The 17,087-nt window shown below is 47.4% G+C and overlaps 1 protein-coding gene across 2 annotated transcripts in view; it reads right to left on the reverse strand.

Annotated features, from left to right (window-relative positions):
- Window positions 1-15,213, reverse strand: part of KCNC4 (potassium voltage-gated channel subfamily C member 4) — a 35,792-nt gene extending 20,579 nt beyond the window's left edge. For both annotated transcript variants that reach the window (XM_063140411.1, XM_063140403.1), the window contains exons 1-3: window positions 14,539-15,213; window positions 5,699-6,644; window positions 1,600-1,788 (exon numbers count right to left, since the gene is read on the reverse strand). In XM_063140411.1, coding sequence (XP_062996481.1) covers window positions 1,600-1,788; window positions 5,699-6,644; window positions 14,539-15,195 — 1,792 coding nt within the window. In that variant the 5' untranslated portion in view covers window positions 15,196-15,213. The remainder of the gene's footprint in view (window positions 1-1,599; window positions 1,789-5,698; window positions 6,645-14,538) is intronic.
- Window positions 15,214-17,087: the final 1,874 nt, after the last annotated feature.

Raw genomic sequence — 17,087 nt, forward strand, 5'->3', positions numbered from 1 at the left:
CAACAGTCAGAAATGCTGGGGGCTGGTCCAAAACATCTGGAGACCTACTTTCCACTCATCCCTGGTCTACATGACAATGTCTTCACTTGTAGGGTGACCATATGAAAAGGAGGACAGGGCTCCTGTATCTTTAACAGTTGCATAGAAAAGAGAATTTCAGCAGGTGTCATTTGTATATATGGAGAACCTGGGGAAATTCCCTCTTCATCACAACAGTTAAAGGTGCAAGAGCTACTAGAGTGACCAGATTTAAAAGAAGGCAGGGCACCTGCAGCTTTAACTGGTGTGAGAAAGAGGGAATTTCACCAGGTTCTCCATATATACAAATGACACCTGCTGAAATTTCCTTTTCAATACAACTGTTAAAGATACAAGAGCCCTGTCCTCCTTTTCATATGGTCACCCTATTCACTTGCAACTCTCCTTCTTCCTTACTGCAGAAGATCCATTAAGGAATAAAGACAGAACAGCTGTGCACAATGCCTTCTGGTTTCTAGTGCTAGGAGCCCTCCATCTGGAAGCACCCTCTGTGTCGTGAGTGGGAGAACTTCTTTTTGTCCAGAGCTGCATTCCCTCGGAGGTAATCTGCTGGAGCCACATGCCGGTGGGCGATGTGGCTAAAGTCAGTGCTCCCCTTCTCTTTCTGCCACTCTGTTTTTTCTCTCTCTCCCTCCCTCCTCCTCCCAGATGTCTGAACTGCAAATGGCTTTTGAAATCAGCCTTAAGTGTTGCATGTAACACTAGGGCCATAGGTTGACTAGCCCTGCTCTGTAAAAAGCTATGTCTAAAAGAAAGATTGTAAAGCCGTGTTGTAAAATCAGATGTAAAAAAAAAAACCAAAACAAAGTTAATTATCAATACAGAGGAGACTGTGACTTAATTAGACAAATTACACAGGTCCAAAGTATCTGGTCACTCTACAAAAGAGGGCAGGGCACCTGCAGCTTTACCTGGTGTGATGAAGAGGGAATTTCACCAGGTGCTGCATGCATACAAAGGACACCTGCTGAAATTCCCTTTTCTATGCAATTGTTAAAGATACAAGAGCCCTGTCCTCCTTTTCATAGGTTCACCCAAGTAATTAGGGAACTCAGCCGACATGTGGCCTGCTCACACAAGGGTGGTAAACAAACCACCATAGCTTATTAACCATCCTTGTGTCCTACGAACCCAGTCCATGTCTTTTGGCCCAGGAAAGACAGACACCATTTCTCCCACTCATTGCCTCCCCAGCCCTGTCATCCTTCCCCCACACCTGCTGTGCAGTAGCATACTTGAAGTCCTACTTGCTACAACAGGATGGGAGAACTGACAGGACTACAGAGGGAATGGGTGGGCGAAGTTTCAGCTGCCTTGTCTATCGCTGCAGTGGAAGAGTTATATTATAAATGTTCCCTGGGCCCCAACCTAGCAACCCTACCACAGATATGACTGGAAAGAGCAGGGAGGACAGCAGTCTTAAAAAGCACCATTTCCTTCCCTTTGAAAACCATGGTGATGACTGGGAAGTCGCCCAGCTGCCTCATAAATAGATATCATTTTCTTCATCCACAGCCTCCCCTCCATCCATCGGCACACATCTCAGGGTCTCCTTCATACCTTTCCGAATGCCACCATCGGCGGCAGCACAAGAGAAATCTCCAGCGCTCAGAAGAAAGCAGGTAGCTGCTTTCTTGTTTTTGTCCCTGGTGCTTGAGCGCCTCATGGGCTGCTTCTCCTCAGGTGGCGGCGAAAGAGGCTGCTCCTCGTCTGACAGCACCACGTTGGCATCGCCATTCTGCTTGGTATCTTTGGAAGGAGAAAGAATGAAGAAGAAAAAAAAATCAACATTTGAGACCAGAAGAGACCAGAGCTACACCTGCTTTGGCAATAGGGAAATGAGTAAGAAACCAAGAACATTCTGGAACATTCTAGAGTTCCTTTACCCTGCTTGAGGAAACTTGAGGCCAGGGTGTATGTGGCCATTATATAAGATTTGGGAGGAGGGCTTTTGCCTCTAAGCTCCTTTTACTTATGGCTTTGCAAGCTGAGGGACTGAGGGACTTTTTAGAAAAGGGGAATGGTAGTGAATTGGAAGGAAATGTTCACTTTACTAGAAGATGTTAAGCATATGCTTGCTTCTTCTTCTTCTTCTTCTTCTTCTTCTTCTTCTTATTATTATTATTATTATTATTATTATTATTATTATTCAGATATTTACCTCTAGTTTGCTGCCCTGACTGCCTCAGGGATCTCAAGGGGTATACGAGTTATGTAACATGTTCTCTCAGGGAGCTTTTTAGAGGACTACCCATGAGGATTAATTGGCTGTCTCTTTAAGGATGTATGAAACCACAAATAAAGGAAGCTTCCTTTGTCTTCATAAGTACTCAAGGGCACTGAAGGGCTCTCTGAGGGAATGGTGGGCAGAAGAAAACCATGAATAAGTGAATACAGTGGGCGGAGGGGAAGGGGAAGGGGCAGTCCTCTACTGATACCCATGAAGCATCATGAATCCTCTGTTGATGCCCATAAAGCATCATGAGAGCTTCATGGGCATCACAAACTAGGGTCACCAGGTTGCAACCCATTCATCTACCACTAAATTCCTTATTGCAATGGAAGACAGTGCAGCCGCTTTTCTATTATCAATTCTCAGCAGTTTATACCATCTGGTCCCAATCCTGGGATATTTCCAAAATACACTAGAATCAGATTCTCCTCACCTAGACTGGAGATCTATACCCAACTCATGCACTATTGTACAAAGGTGAATCCACCCATCATCACCATCATCATTATTATTATTATTATTGCATATTGAAGATAGGGTGACCATATGAAAAGGAAGACAGGGCCCTGTCCTCTTTTGTATCTGGTCACTCTGCTCCTGCAGCTTTCATTGTTGTGATTAAGAGGGAATTTCACCAGGTGCTGCATACATGCAAATGACACCTCCTGAAATTTCCTTTTCAACACAACTGCTAAAGATACAGGAGCCTTGTCCTCCTTTCCATATGGTCAACCTACTGAACACTGCTGAAAAGAGGGAAACTTCAGCCCTGTAACCCATAACCTTGTAGAGGTTACAGAAAATGGCTGCAAACATAGCAAATGTTGGTATTACAACAATGACTCTATAGTTTCCACAGAAACTGGTCTTTTCTGGAAAGAGCTTTCTCTATCTGTTACTTGATGAGCATCTATGGCAGGGGTCTTGAAGCCCAGCCCAAATCCAGCCCTGTGCCCCTTTTCCTGGTTCTGCCCCTTGGCCCTGACTACTTGGTGGTTTCCCAGCTTTTGCAATGTTTCTTTTCCATTCTAAAAGATTGAAATGCCTCTCCTAAGGCTATAAGTTACTGGCAGTAAGAGCTTTAAGCTCAAATATGCTGGTGTTCTGGCTCTGCCCCTGTTGCCTTCGGCCCCGCCCACCACTGGAATGTGGCTCTCCAAAAATTGAATTTGGCCCTTGGGTGGCGAGAGGTTTAGCACCCCTGATCTAAGGCCATAGGACATAAGAAGAGTCCTGCTGGATCAAACCAAAGGCCCATCTGGTCCAACATTCTGTGCACACAGTGGCCAAGTAGCCACCTGCCACAAGTAGAATATGAGTGCAACAGCACCCTCCACTCATGGTCCCCAGCAACTGGTGTACGGATGTATACTGCCTCTGATGCAGACCCTGTTCAGGTGACACGCTAAGCCGCAGTGGTTAAGTACTTTGAGCTAAACATCATGACTTAGCATGTCATGTGAACCATTCCTAACAACTGTGTCTACATAACCACGGTTTAAACACGCTCACTAACCATTTGCTGCAAAAGGGTTAGCGGCCTAACCCTGGCTTAGCGTGTTGTCTGAACAGCCCCACTGGAGGTAGCAGTAGCCAATGATAGCCCTCTCCAGAAATTTTTCCAACCCCCTTTTAAAGCCATCCAAACCAGTGGCCATCACTATATATCTTGTGGAAGTGAATTCCATAGCTTAACCATGCGCTGTTGTTGCATCACAATACCACTGGTAATATGCCACCAGGCTATTCCAGTACTGATCCAGTTCTACTAGACCATACCTTCCTTTCCCCAGTGGCTCAGTCCATGTCTGGAGAAAGCAATACCAGTGAGCTGCTTCAACATCATGCCTCAAAGTTCTTGGATTCGCTGCTGCGGGTTTTATCAAGGAAACCAATCAATGACAGTTAGGCTGGTTGCTTCATACCCAGTTTCACTTTTCTACTGATGATAGAGCTTATATGCCCACATTCAGCTTCCTCATACTAGACAATACATAAAATCGTCCTGCCATTGAGCCCATTTGATCTGCCTGCCTGCAAGCTTCATCTGATCACTAACGAGCTGCAGAAAGTTGAACCAGTAACCTCAAGAACAAAAATAATAAAAAGAGTTGCTTCCTGTTAGCAGGAAGCTTAACCCTTTCACGTTGTTTGAATTTCATTTGTTATGATCTAAATCTAGAGAGAAGCTATTCCAGCCCGATCCTCAGCTGATGTAAGCTGCTCCAATTCCATTGTTATCAGCACTTCTCTGGGTTACATATGTGTGCATGCATGCATGCACGTGCACATGTGCACACCCCAGCCCCCACTACGATCTCGTCAGGAGAGTCATTTACTGGAAGGCTCTTTAATAAAAATTCTTGCCTCTCTTCTGGCAAAGCCGGAGACGGCACCATCTCTCTTCCCCTTGAAGCACTCAGGCTTCCCACGGAGGTCCCAAAGCACTTCCCACTGCTAGCCAAGCGCCTGCAACCTGAAACCCTGGAGAGCCACAGCCCTGGGCAGCAACTACACCTAGCTTAACAACTGCCGACTGCAGAAAAAAAAGGGCGCAGCAGCCATCAAAAATAAATCGCCTGCGCCAATGAACTTTCATGCTAACAAGCTTCTCATCGATCCTATATCGGAAAGGGCCGACACTGGGATGCCAAAGGCCACCTTCAGATACTCACTGCACTGGAAAAGGTCAAATGGTTAATCGATGCTCCAGAAGGAGGCCTATCATTCAGGCATTACAGGCCCCTGAACTGCAACATGAGACAGCAAGGGGCGGGGGGACGTCACATATTACAGGAAGTGTACGCACAACAGACCATCCATCTTCTTTGGCATGGTTTAGGGTGACCATAAGGAAAGGAGGGCAGGGCTCCTGCATCTTAAACAGTTGTATTGAAAGGGGAATTTCATCAGGTGTCCTTTGTATACATGCAGCACCTGGTGAAAGTCCCTCTTCAACACAACAGTTAAAGCTGCAGGAGCCCTGCCCTCTTTTGAATCTGGTCACTCTTTTGTAGGTAAAAGCCTCATTTGGAAGCATCCATGGTCTCTCTGTGCCCCCCCACCCCCGGTTAAACACTACATGTGTACATCAAAGTAGCAACTTTGGCTAAATTTCTAGTTGCTAGCATGAGTCTGTGCTTCCAGACTGGCCAAGTCAGAAGCTTTGGCTAGACATATGTGATTCCCCTGATCAAGTAACTTAAAAGGCCAATTTTTTATTAGGACATGCTGAGAAAATTGGTTTGAATCAACCCCTGGTTTTTCTATTAACCCACCAAAGTGACAATGGAGCGATGTCACACCGGGACACATATGATAAAGAACCTGCCTTTGAGTCTCTACAAGGGACTTAGCTGCATCTTGATCCCTACCACCCGTTTTTCTTTCCCTGCCTTTGGCTGAACCTGTGATCTTGCACCTCACCTGATCTTCTTCGCTCCATCATCCCCACTGCTGTTGCAGCTGCCAGGGGACTGTTATAACTCTGAATGCTGTTGTGGGGCGAATTGTCCTCAGACTTGCAGTACGCTGCTGGAGAGTCGAGCAGCGCTGGGCGGGGTATGTGCTTCTTTTTCTTCTTTGGGAGCTTCTGCTTAGCCATGGCCAATGAGTAATACATTCCAAAGTTGTTGACAATGACTGGGACAGGCATGGCGATGGTAAGGACCCCCGCTAGAGCACAGAGAGCTCCCACCAGCATGCCTGACCAGGTTTTGGGGTACATGTCGCCATAGCCCAGTGTAGTCATGGTCACCACTGCCCACCAGAATCCAATGGGAATATTCTTAAAATGGGTATGGTCACTACCGCTGGGGTCAGATGGCTTGGCTCCAATCCTTTCAGCATAGTAGATCATGGTGGCAAAGATCAAAACTCCTAGAGCCAGGAAGATGATAAGGAGGAGGAACTCATTGGTACTGGCCCGGAGCGTATGGCCCAGCACCCGAAGTCCAACAAAATGGCGCGTCAACTTGAAGATCCGGAGGATCCGGACAAAACGGACTACCCTCAGGAAGCCCAACACATCCCGTGCTGCCTTGGATGACAGCCCACTGAGTCCCACCTCCAAATAGAAGGGCAAGATGGCTACAAAGTCAATGATGTTAAGAAGGTTCTTAATGAAGACCAATTTATCCGGGCAAAAAACAATGCGTACTAGAAACTCCAGTGTGAACCACAGCACACACACGCCCTCAATGTAGGTGAGGATCGGCTCTGTCTCCATCTTTCGCACCACAAGGATCTCTGTTGTGTTGCCCACCACCAGCGTCTCAGTCACATTAACAGCTATGATGAAGGCTTCGTGCGTCTCCAGGCAAAACGTTGTGATTGACACCAGAATGAAAAACAAGGAAGCAAACGCAATTACCTGGAGGGGGAAGGGAAAATAAGCTCAGTGGTTAAAATGGACACACCATAGAACAACAAAAACGATCTACAAACAAGGAGATGCAGCAAGCTTTAAAACAATTTCCTTCTCTCTCTCTCTCTCTCTCTCTCTCTCTCTCTCTCATCTGCCTTTATTCATCACTACAAAGGAGAGACAGAATGAAGATGCATGCTCAATTTCAACCTAGGATGAGACACAGCCGTGATCAAAATAGATGCTTTGTGTTGTCATTTATACATTTTATATGGCCTCATTCCTCTCCTTTCCATTGTCCGCTATGGTACATCAGTACACAACAAAAAGGCCTCCCTGAACAGATGTTACTCTTTATGAATGGATCCCAATTTTCCATTCCAATCTCCCATCTCCCATCTCCATCCAGCCATTGCATTTAAGAACCCTGGGGTCATCCTACAAAGCTGGGAGACTCAGGACAGGTAAAAGGAAGGACTTCTTCACACAGTGCATAGTTAAACTATGGAATTCATTACCACAAGATGTAGTGATGCCTACAATTTGGATGGCTTTAAAAGGGGGTTGGATACATTCCTGGAGGAGAAGGCTATCAATGGCTACTAGTCCTGATGGCTATGTGCTACCTCCAGTATCAGAGGCAATAAGCCTATATACACCAATTGCTGGGGAACATGGACAGGGGGTGCCATTGCAACCGTGTCCTGCTTGTGAGTTCCAGGTCGACAGCTGGTTGACCACTGTATGAACAGAGTGCTGGACTAAATGGGTCCAGTATGCCTCTTCTTATGGTCTAAGATACACTGCCTGATCCTGTGGAAGTTTACTTAAAAGTAAGTTTCACTGATTTCAGTAAGATTTACTCCCAAGAAAATGTACATTTATCTGCCACCTGGATGATGCTACAAAGCCAAAGAAGGGGATGGGAGGAGGTTGTGGATGCAGTGAACATTCGTATCACAAAATGAGCTTGCAGGCGAACTGTTTTACCCTTGTGCTGTGCTAGCCTTGAAGGCACGCTACCTCTGATCATCCTCATCCTCATTGTAAATTCAGTTTATGACCAGGGATAAACAAGGCAGACACAACTTGCTTCCCTTTTTATTATATCATTTTCAGATCCAATTGTTGAGCAGTATGAAGTTTGCCCTGGCGTGGACTGTGGTGAAACATGTTGGCAGTTTTGGTTTCTTCTGTATCCCAAAGATCAGCCTAGCACCTTCCAGTGACACTAAGAATAAACAGGAAGAACTCAATTGTCCAATTGGGACTGCTTGTGTTTGCTTGTGCTCCAGCCTCATTCATGTTCATTTTTCTCTGCAAATTTGTTTGCCAACAAAGGCAGGAATTCAAACCTGTTTGAATGCAAGATGGCTATTTCTCTGCTTTGCTCCTTAAAGAGTTGAAGCAAGATTCTGACTATTTCAATCTCCAAGAAAATAATTGCTTTAAACCAGGGGTGGACAGATGGCCATATTTTAGACTTCAACTCCCAGAAGCACCTGCCAGTATGGCCAATGATCAGGAATGCTAAAGTCCAAACCATCTGGAGATCTACTTTCTGCCCACCCCTGTTTGAAAACAGGTTTTCCACTTGGTAGTTTATATATCTTATACACACTTACCTGGGAGTAAGTCTCATTAAACTTAATGGGGTTTAAGTCTGAGTAGACATGCAGAAGAGTGCACTCTTAACATAGTCATCCTATGTATGTTTATTCAAAAGTAAATCACAATGAGTTCAATGGGGCTTTACTCTCAAGTAAGTGTGTACAGGATGGCACGCATACCTGAGAGTAAGTTCTATTGAATATAAGGGAGCTTACTTCTCAGCAATCATGCATAGGATTGCACTGCTAATGTAACTGAAAGATTTAAAAATAAAAAAATAAACATCAGATTTAAAAGTGAGAAATATGTTTTTAAAATAAATAAATGTTTTTATTTGCCCTTCTTAAGTGCTCTTCGACAACGCACCCCCTCAAGCTGATGGCATTTCTATTCTACAGGCTAAAGGGAAAAAAATCATATTCTTGGCTGCAGCTATATAAGATGCAGGATGTTTCAGAAACAGAATAACTGGGACAAATGTGAAATAAGCACCACAAGCGTGTGTGTGTGTGCGCGCACACACACACACACACACACACACACACCATTTCCCTCAGAGCCACTAGAGGCTTTATTTGAAAAATCAGCCCACCTAACCATTCTACTAAGCTAGTTACAAGAACTTTGCAAATACAGTGGCACTGCAGAGCTGTTCAATGCTGCTGCTCAACCCCAGTCAAAAGCCCAGTGATTATGCCGGCTCTTCATTGATTACAACTCAAGAGGAGATGCATAAGCCCTGTGATACTTATTTTTATTTATTTATTTATTTATTTATTTATTTATTTATTACATTTCTATACCGCCCAATAGCCGGAGCTCTCTTACATTTATATCTCACCTTTTTTTTCCTCTTGGAAGGAAGCAAAGCAGTTAACATGGACTCTCCTCCTCTCCATTTACCTAGTTACCTAGGGAGGTTGTGGGCTCTCCCACACTAGAGGCCTTCAAGAGGCAGCTGGACAACCATCTGTCAGGGACGCTTTAGGGTGGATTCCTGCATTGAGCAGGGGGTTGGACTCGATGGCCTTGTAGGCCCCTTCCAACTCTGCTATTCTATGATTCTATGATTCTCACAACAACCCTGTGAGGCAGGTTAGGCTGAGAGTCTGTGACTGGCCCAAGGTTACCCAGTGAGCTTCATGGCGAAGTGGGGACTAGAACCCGGAACTCCAAGGTTCCAGTCCATCACACCACACCAGTTCTCATGACATGAAAGTAAATGCAGATTTCAGAATGTTCCGTGGAACAATTGGCGCAATCCCATTCATTTATTGTATTTATTTTAAATATTTCATTGCTGCCTTTTATGGCAAACGCCCTCACAAGGTGGCACACATTTAAAAATAAACAGAAAGGGAACATGTTGCTGTTTCAGTAGAACATATACTTAAAAACAATTTAAAACAATTTACAAGCAAGCAGCACACTGCAATAATTTAAACAATTTTTAAACCAGCAGCACTATGGAATGTTCAATAGTTAAAATTCAGCCCAGCATCTCAGCTAAAAACAACCCCAAACAGACGGGTTTTCAAAAAATGCCTCATTTAAAAAAGCCTGTCCTGATGGCGACAAACATATATCCCTTGGGAGGGAATTCCACTCAGCTCTCTGGAGTTTTTGGTCTCTCATACAATCTGAACGGTGGACACTCTTAACTTGCTTTCAGCCATTCCCTTGTGCCCCATCTATGGTCAGACTCCATTTACCAGCTGATGGCAGGCAAAGTGTGCACACCTGTTAGGGGCAAAGAACCTCTGTATGAATTGCTGGTGTTCTAAGCCCATAATACAACTCTGTCTTTACCTTCCGCACAGCCTGTGAGTGATCTGCTGCTCTGAGTGCAAAATTAATGTCTGGCTGTGAGTGGCCTGAATGAAAGTGGTCCTCTTTCATTCAGGGGCGTTTAAACTCTGTTCTCCCCTGTTAAGCAGGCTGCGGGTCGTGTTTCATGTTCGTGATTGCAGCTGCTTGTGTGAGTCTCCGGCATGGTGTTCCTTTGTTCTTCCCCACAGCCCCAGCATAAAGCACGGATTCCCACTGTTAATTCAAAGTCAGCCACACGCTGCCACCAACGCTGGCCATGCAGCTTTTTTCTGCATTTCACATGGAGCCAAGGAGGCCTTCAAGGTTCTTCTGATTTAGTGTGATTCCAGCACCGAGACATACTGTCATTATACCATGTCTCTATTCCCACGTTGCGTCCTGGAAATAGCTCCCGCACTGGTGTGCAAAGACAGCCTTCTTAAGTTCAACCCCAAATTCTGAACTATTCTCTCGAGCCCAATGCCACGGCATGGATCCAGCCAAACGTTAACCAAAAACATTGGTACAAGAACAACTTTTGCTGTTGCTTCACCAGGCTCTTCCGTTTTTGTGGCACAGGAAACAAGAACTTTTTACAATGTGTGTTTGTGTCCATGAGACTGGAGGCAGGCAATGCATAAAAAAGACCTAGCCAGAGACAGAGCCTGAGAAGAGAAGGGCTAGATTCAATACATTATAGGATTAGGTACGGTAAAGCAGGTCATCTCTGCCTTGCTTCCCAAGGTTAGGAAGGATACAGCTTTTTAGCTTTTGCAGTGGCAACTAAAGCCAATTTTTAGGACCAGTCTACCTGTAAATAGGATCAGATTTCCCTATCCAGTGCATTGAACCCATCATCTATTCCAATGCCATTTGAATGTCACACCCAGACATTCTGACGTGCCACTGAAGCATTAATAGCAGTGATCACAGCCAACCACATGGCCATTAAGGACTACCCTCTGCTCTCCATGTTTTCATAGCAAGGTCCAAATTTCTTGAGCAGAAACACAGAAGAAAGCAAAACTGACCAATCACTTTAGGATCTTCTGATGTACAATGAGTAATTGATTGATTCCATTTATAGCCCGCCTTTTTTCCTCTTGCAAAGAACCCAAGGCGGCTTACATGGTCCTCCTCCTCTCTATTTTATTCTCACAACAACCCTGTGAGGTAGGTTAGGCTGAGAGTCTGTGACTGGCCCAAAGTCACCCAGTGAGCTTCGTGGCTAAGTGGGACTAGAACTTGGATCTCTCGAGTCCCAATCCAAGATTTTAATCACTATACCACACTAGCTTGGGTAATAAGATCATTTAAGTTCAACTGCAGTTTATTCTCATGTAATGGTGAAGAAGAAGGAATCCACGGCAGCCTTCGGTAAGTCACATCCCAGGAAGTCACAAAGATCAAACATATATTTGGGGAACATTACAGGGAGGGAGGGAGGGGCATTCACAAGTAATGCATTCACATTTCCTTCTCTCATAGCAACAGGCCATTAAGAAAAAGAGTTATTGCTACAGCACTTCATGAAGCACAAGGGCACTTTCCAAGATAGTACATTCATATTTTATGAACTCTTTAAACACCCTTCTCGGCTCTAGCATGTAATGTCAGAAGCACAGGTACTGGATACGTACACGGTACAAACTGAGATAACCTTGCTGAACTTCTCTAGAGTTTGAAATCAGTTGAAATACATCCATTTACACCACATCATCACAGCTGTAAGCGAGTTTGAAGATGGAAAAGAATCAAACCTCCTTGTCCAACTGCTGTCAGCTCTTATAGAAAACAGAAGACACTGCCAGGTCAAGTCAGCTAGATAATGCTTGCCAGATCCTTATACATATTGTCTCCTTTAATTTTGATGACTTTGGAAGCCATTGTGGTATGGCTATGTGCCGAGGTCATTCGGATGGGAAAGCCACATTTCCTGGCAGATTCTCTATCTGACATCGACACTGAGCCACTGAGCCTGGGAGGAAATGGGGGGGACACACAGACAACTTCTCAGACAGCTTCAACTACTGGACAATATCAACATGTAATAAATAAAATAAAATTGATTCAACAGGCAGAAACCTTTATCAAAAAACAGGTCCTGAGCTGTGGAGGTAGGGACGGAGATGACCATCTTTTTAAAAGGTTTGCAAGGAGATAGGAAGAGTTGTCCTCATCATCACTACTTACTAGGCATTAATAATTATCATTAAGGCACTTTTTTTAGTTTCCCTACTCTGATAGTCATTATATCACCAGGCATCACTGAGGTCAATGGCCAAGGAAAGCATCTGCCAAGAGAAGATGAGAGAAAGGCAAGTGCAGTGTGGGAAAATCCCTGGAGGCTGTTTTCAGCAAGTCTATTTTGGACCCTCTCATAAACTGAGAGCAGTTTTGGAAATCTAAGACCTTTGAGACACAGAAGGGGTCTGTAATTCCATCTCTGGAATGTGTCTTTTTGGGATTTGGCTGCTTAAGGTGTCTGGAAGAAGTGTTTGGCTGAAGAAAACATGTTGGATAAAGTAAATTCCATCATCCGCTGCCTGCTGTGCCACACATACATGTTGATGTGAACTCTGCCATGAACCAAGCCCAACTGAATGTTTACACCTCTAAATGCCAGCAGTGCTTTTGCATCCTAAGTATATGCCTGTGAGATTTAGCTCTCTGTGTGTCTCACATGGGCCAGCATGTATGTCAACATTTATTGCTTTGACGTGACAGAGAAAACAGATGTGTGAATGGTTGTTTCTTGAGATCAAAGCCAAAGTGTGCGGCTTGTGAATAATGTTTGTATGAAACAGTAAATGAGTGTGGCATCTGACTGTATTAATTTGCATGGGTCTGAATGGGAATGAAGTGGGTGTGTCTCCATTACCAGGCATGAAAAGGTGTTTCTAAAAGGGAGGATTTTGAATTCCTACAGGCAAATAGTGTACAAATTACCACCAGGCTGCATTTCTTGACCTAAAACCTGCAAAGAGGCAAGAGGGGTAGGTATCACTGATCTGCCTGCAACGTCTTATTCCCAAAATTAAAAGTAAGTTACTATTGTAATGAGAAAAACCATGGGAAAACCTCAGAGCTGTCTTAACCAAAGTGAAGGCTCATGCTTGAGTACTGTGAGTCAGAGAAGACAGCAGAAATAAATAAAAAGGTAATACTATCTTCCTCAAAAATATAATATTTGGAATAAGGGCTCATTGATACATGATACAGATGTATATACAGTCTCGTACATACATGCACTTCTGTGTGTATGCATGTATCTGCAGAGGGAGAAGGGAACATCTGTCCCTATGGTGGGCAGACTTGAGGTTGTCAGAACTACTTTGATTTTTACTAGAAACTCAAGTTCCACCCACCAGAGCCAGCTGCAAAAAACAACAACACTTAGAATTAAAGAACAGGATGCTCCTTAGCACATTCTGAGCCCAGGAATTTGTTTTCAATACCGGAACAGAATTGAGTCCACTCTTGCTTAACCCACGTTTTCTGCATTTCAGCAGTTTAATTTAGATGGAAGTACTGTTTAGTTATTGCTGTTGTTAAAGAACTGAGAGTCAGAAACACTGGATGATCTATAGCTAACCATGCAAAGATCTAGTAGTGGATCCCAATCTACCTATTTCTCACCTGCAGTGTTTGTGATAATGCTGTATATCAGTGATAAATCCAAGACACTAAATGTTTCTTCCAAGTATATAGATGAACGCATTAAGAAAACATATCTAACTCTTGTTGGGCTCTCCTAAAACTCTGTCAGATCTTGAATTCAGTGGGCAGAGGAAGGAAAAGCATGTTTAATGCATTTAAGGGTGTGCTTACAAGTCCAAAGTGTGGAGAAAGACCGTTCCAATACTGCACAGGATTACCCGGGCCTTGGCTTTGCATTTGCCTATGGAGAGTTGGGTAGTGGTGCTAATAGACTGCAGGGAGAGAAGGGCTAATCACACCTAAGGATTCACCATGAGTGTATATATGAAATAAAGAAACACACATGCTGAAAAGGAGGACTGAGATATGTCCTATCACCTGTGTCAGCTGGGGAAAGTAAAGACTGAGTTACAAAAGGAGAACAAGAGAAGAGATAAAGAATAAAAGAATAGCAAGGTGCGCACCGTCGGGCTGAGCAGGTGGAAGAAATTCCATTCCATAAGCTCTGGGAGTGGATGAAATGTGAAGCAACTACCGCTGTCCTCAACTGGGTGTCTGGCTACAACTCCCAGCATCCCCCAGCCGGTCCAACACATCTGGAGGGCAACAGGTTGGGGAAGGTGAATGACAGTATCTCAAGAAGAACAGGTGCAAGAAAGGGGTAACATCTTGCAGCAAAAAAGAGGAACAACAAGCTGGTGGGAGAAGCCCATGTACCCACCCAGCCACCCCCCAATTGAACTGGCTAGGATTGGGGGGAGCATCTCAGGGAGCCTGTGCTCTGCAGGACCCCCACTTGCCCACTGCGCCACCAACTCACCCGGGCTGCCCTGGACGAATAGGGATCCTCAAAGAGCGCCCACATCTTGGGCTGCCAGTTGCGGCAGCAGCCTCCCGCTCCTCCTCCAGAGGCCCCCGGAGCTCCAGCGGGCCTGTCATCCATGCCCAGGCGCTGCAGGGTCATTTCCCGGGCCCCTTCGTCCTCTGTCTCCTCTCCGCCCCCCCTGGCCCCAGGCTCCGGGCTCTCAAAGATATCCAGGGCTTCCTCGGCATCGCGGTGCTGCCGGTAAGTCATCCAGCAGCAGGGCTCCACGTCGGTTTCGTCGATGCCCCAGTAGGTGAGCTCCTCTTCGAAGAGGGGCCCGCAGATGTCCGCCGGGCAGTGCAGCTTGCCCGTGCGGTAGTAATTCAGCACGTAGGAGAAAATCCCCGGGTGGCGGTCGAAGAAGAACTCGTTGCTTTGCCCGTCAAAGTCAAAATTGCTCTGGGCGTCGGGGTCAGCGAGCCAGGCCAGCCGAGTGCCGGGCAAGGTGCGCAACGTGCTCTTGTACGTCTCATGCCTGGTGCCCCCCACGTTGATGGTGATCTTGTCCGACTCTTCCCCTTTGCCCATCTCTTCCTTCAGGCATGTTTTGGAGGGTGGCTTGTTGCCCGACTTGCGCCCGCGGTAAGAGGAGACACACACCGAGCTGATCATAGATCAGGTTAGGTGGACCAGAGGCGCCCTCTAATAACCCTCTTTTTTCTGGCAAGGCGCTGCGGGCCCGGGCCGTGTGGGCGGGTGGAGCTGGCCTCTTTCGTCCTGGCCTCCGACAGCTCACTCTGCCCTTTGGCCGGCGCGACCGTCTCAGAGCTCAGCCGCCGGGACTGGTGGCATTCAGTTTGGAACCGCCACCAAGTTGTTCCGGAGGGAGGCGAGGGCGCCGAGAGGAAGTCTTCTCAACCCGCCCGAGCACCACCGAGCGGCAACAAGTGCATCTAGGCTGGGAGGAAACGGGCCTGCCGGGCCGAGGCAGAGAGCGCTTTACGCAGAGTGGAAGCAGATGGCAAGAGAACGGGGCGGCGCGGGGAGCAAGGCGGGGCGCGCGGCTCTCGATCTCGGGCGCCCAATTCGGCTGGTGAGGAGAAACAAGAACAAGGGGTCTTTCGGCAGCGGCGGCAGCGAAGGGTCGCCTCTTCTGCTCTGCGTCTCGTCTCAGCAGGTTGCTAAATCGCCCGGGCGGAGAAGAAGAGAGCCCGGCTGGACTTGGAGGGCGATTTTAAACTTTGAAAGAGCAACCCTGCGCCGTGTTGGCGGATGAGCCACGCTTCCTGCTCTTCCTCGCGCGGAGACACGCAGCAGCAGCAGCCTCGCCCTCCTCTCGCTCCGGAGTCGTTGCCTGGTGGCTGCTTCGCTTTCCCTCCCAGGCAGGCTTGGACCCACAACGAAGGACCAGAAGACCGCGGGCGTGTTCAACGCGCCAGGAAGGAGCGGTGTTTACTTCCCCCGACGTGAGAAGCCGGCAAGGAAACCCGACCTCACAAGGCGCATCATTAGCACTCGCTCCTCCTCGGCCGAGCTGGTTGCCCTCGAGCGAGCCCAAAGGGGCGGGCGGGGGAGGTCCAAGCGGGCGCTGCTTCCCCAGTAAGTCAGCTCGGCTGTCTTCCGCCTGATTAGGAAGAGCGTTCAGGCTCCGGATGGAAGCTGCTTCCCGCCCGTGGTCGTCGGATGCGGGTGGGATGGCGCCGCTCCTTCCACGGCTCCGGCGACGGGTGCGGGGGTCTCGCCGCCCTTCAGGTGCGCGGAGCTGCCTCATTTTCAGACTGTGGGAGGACGTGAGGGAGGGCGTGGCGGACGCTCAGGCGACTTGGCCTCTCTGTTTCGCTCCCGGGGCTGCAGGGGGAAGATTTGATCGCCAGGGGCAACTTGGGGCAACCGCGAAGTTACCACGGGGGGGGGGAGGGGAGAGAGGCGGGAGGAGACAGTCGGTGGGCGGCAGCACCGGCTGTTGTTGCAGCAGCCCTAGTTGTTCATCATCGCTCCAAGCACCCTGTTGCACGAAGGCCGGCAGCGGCGTCCACGCACTCTCCAGAAGCGCCCGACAATCGGCGGCGGCCCTAGCCGAGGGGAAGCGAAGGGGGCGCCGGGGCATTTCTCCTCTGATCCGGAGGGGGCGCTCTCTGGAGGGCGGCGCGAACAGGGCAGCTTTCCGGTGGCTTTCCAGCAAGTGGCTTCCCCGCAGCCTGTTGTTGCCCGGATACTCGGCTCAGCCTGTCTGCGGAGCCAAGCAGGAGCTGGGGGGAGGTTAACCCCGTCAGCGCCGTCAGCGTTCTAGCTCCCCTATTGGAGGGGGCCTGGTGGATTTCGACGGCGGGGTAGGCAGGGTCTCTGCGCGCTTACCTTCACACGGCCTGTGGCTTGTGTCCCGGGGCAAATTTAAGGGCGTCTTAGCAGACGCGGGGAGCGGGAAACTGAGGCTGAATCCTCCTAGGGCACATTCCTGTGCTTGGTTGGCTGGAGGGAGACTTTTTTCCTTGGCTATACCTGGGGTAGTATACTTCGAATAGACCAATTGAAATGAATATGTTAGTTATATCTAACCTAAGCCC

Source organism: Elgaria multicarinata, chromosome 1 (genome assembly GCF_023053635.1).
Source record: "Elgaria multicarinata webbii isolate HBS135686 ecotype San Diego chromosome 1, rElgMul1.1.pri, whole genome shotgun sequence".
Taxonomy (NCBI): Eukaryota; Metazoa; Chordata; class Lepidosauria; order Squamata; family Anguidae; genus Elgaria; species Elgaria multicarinata.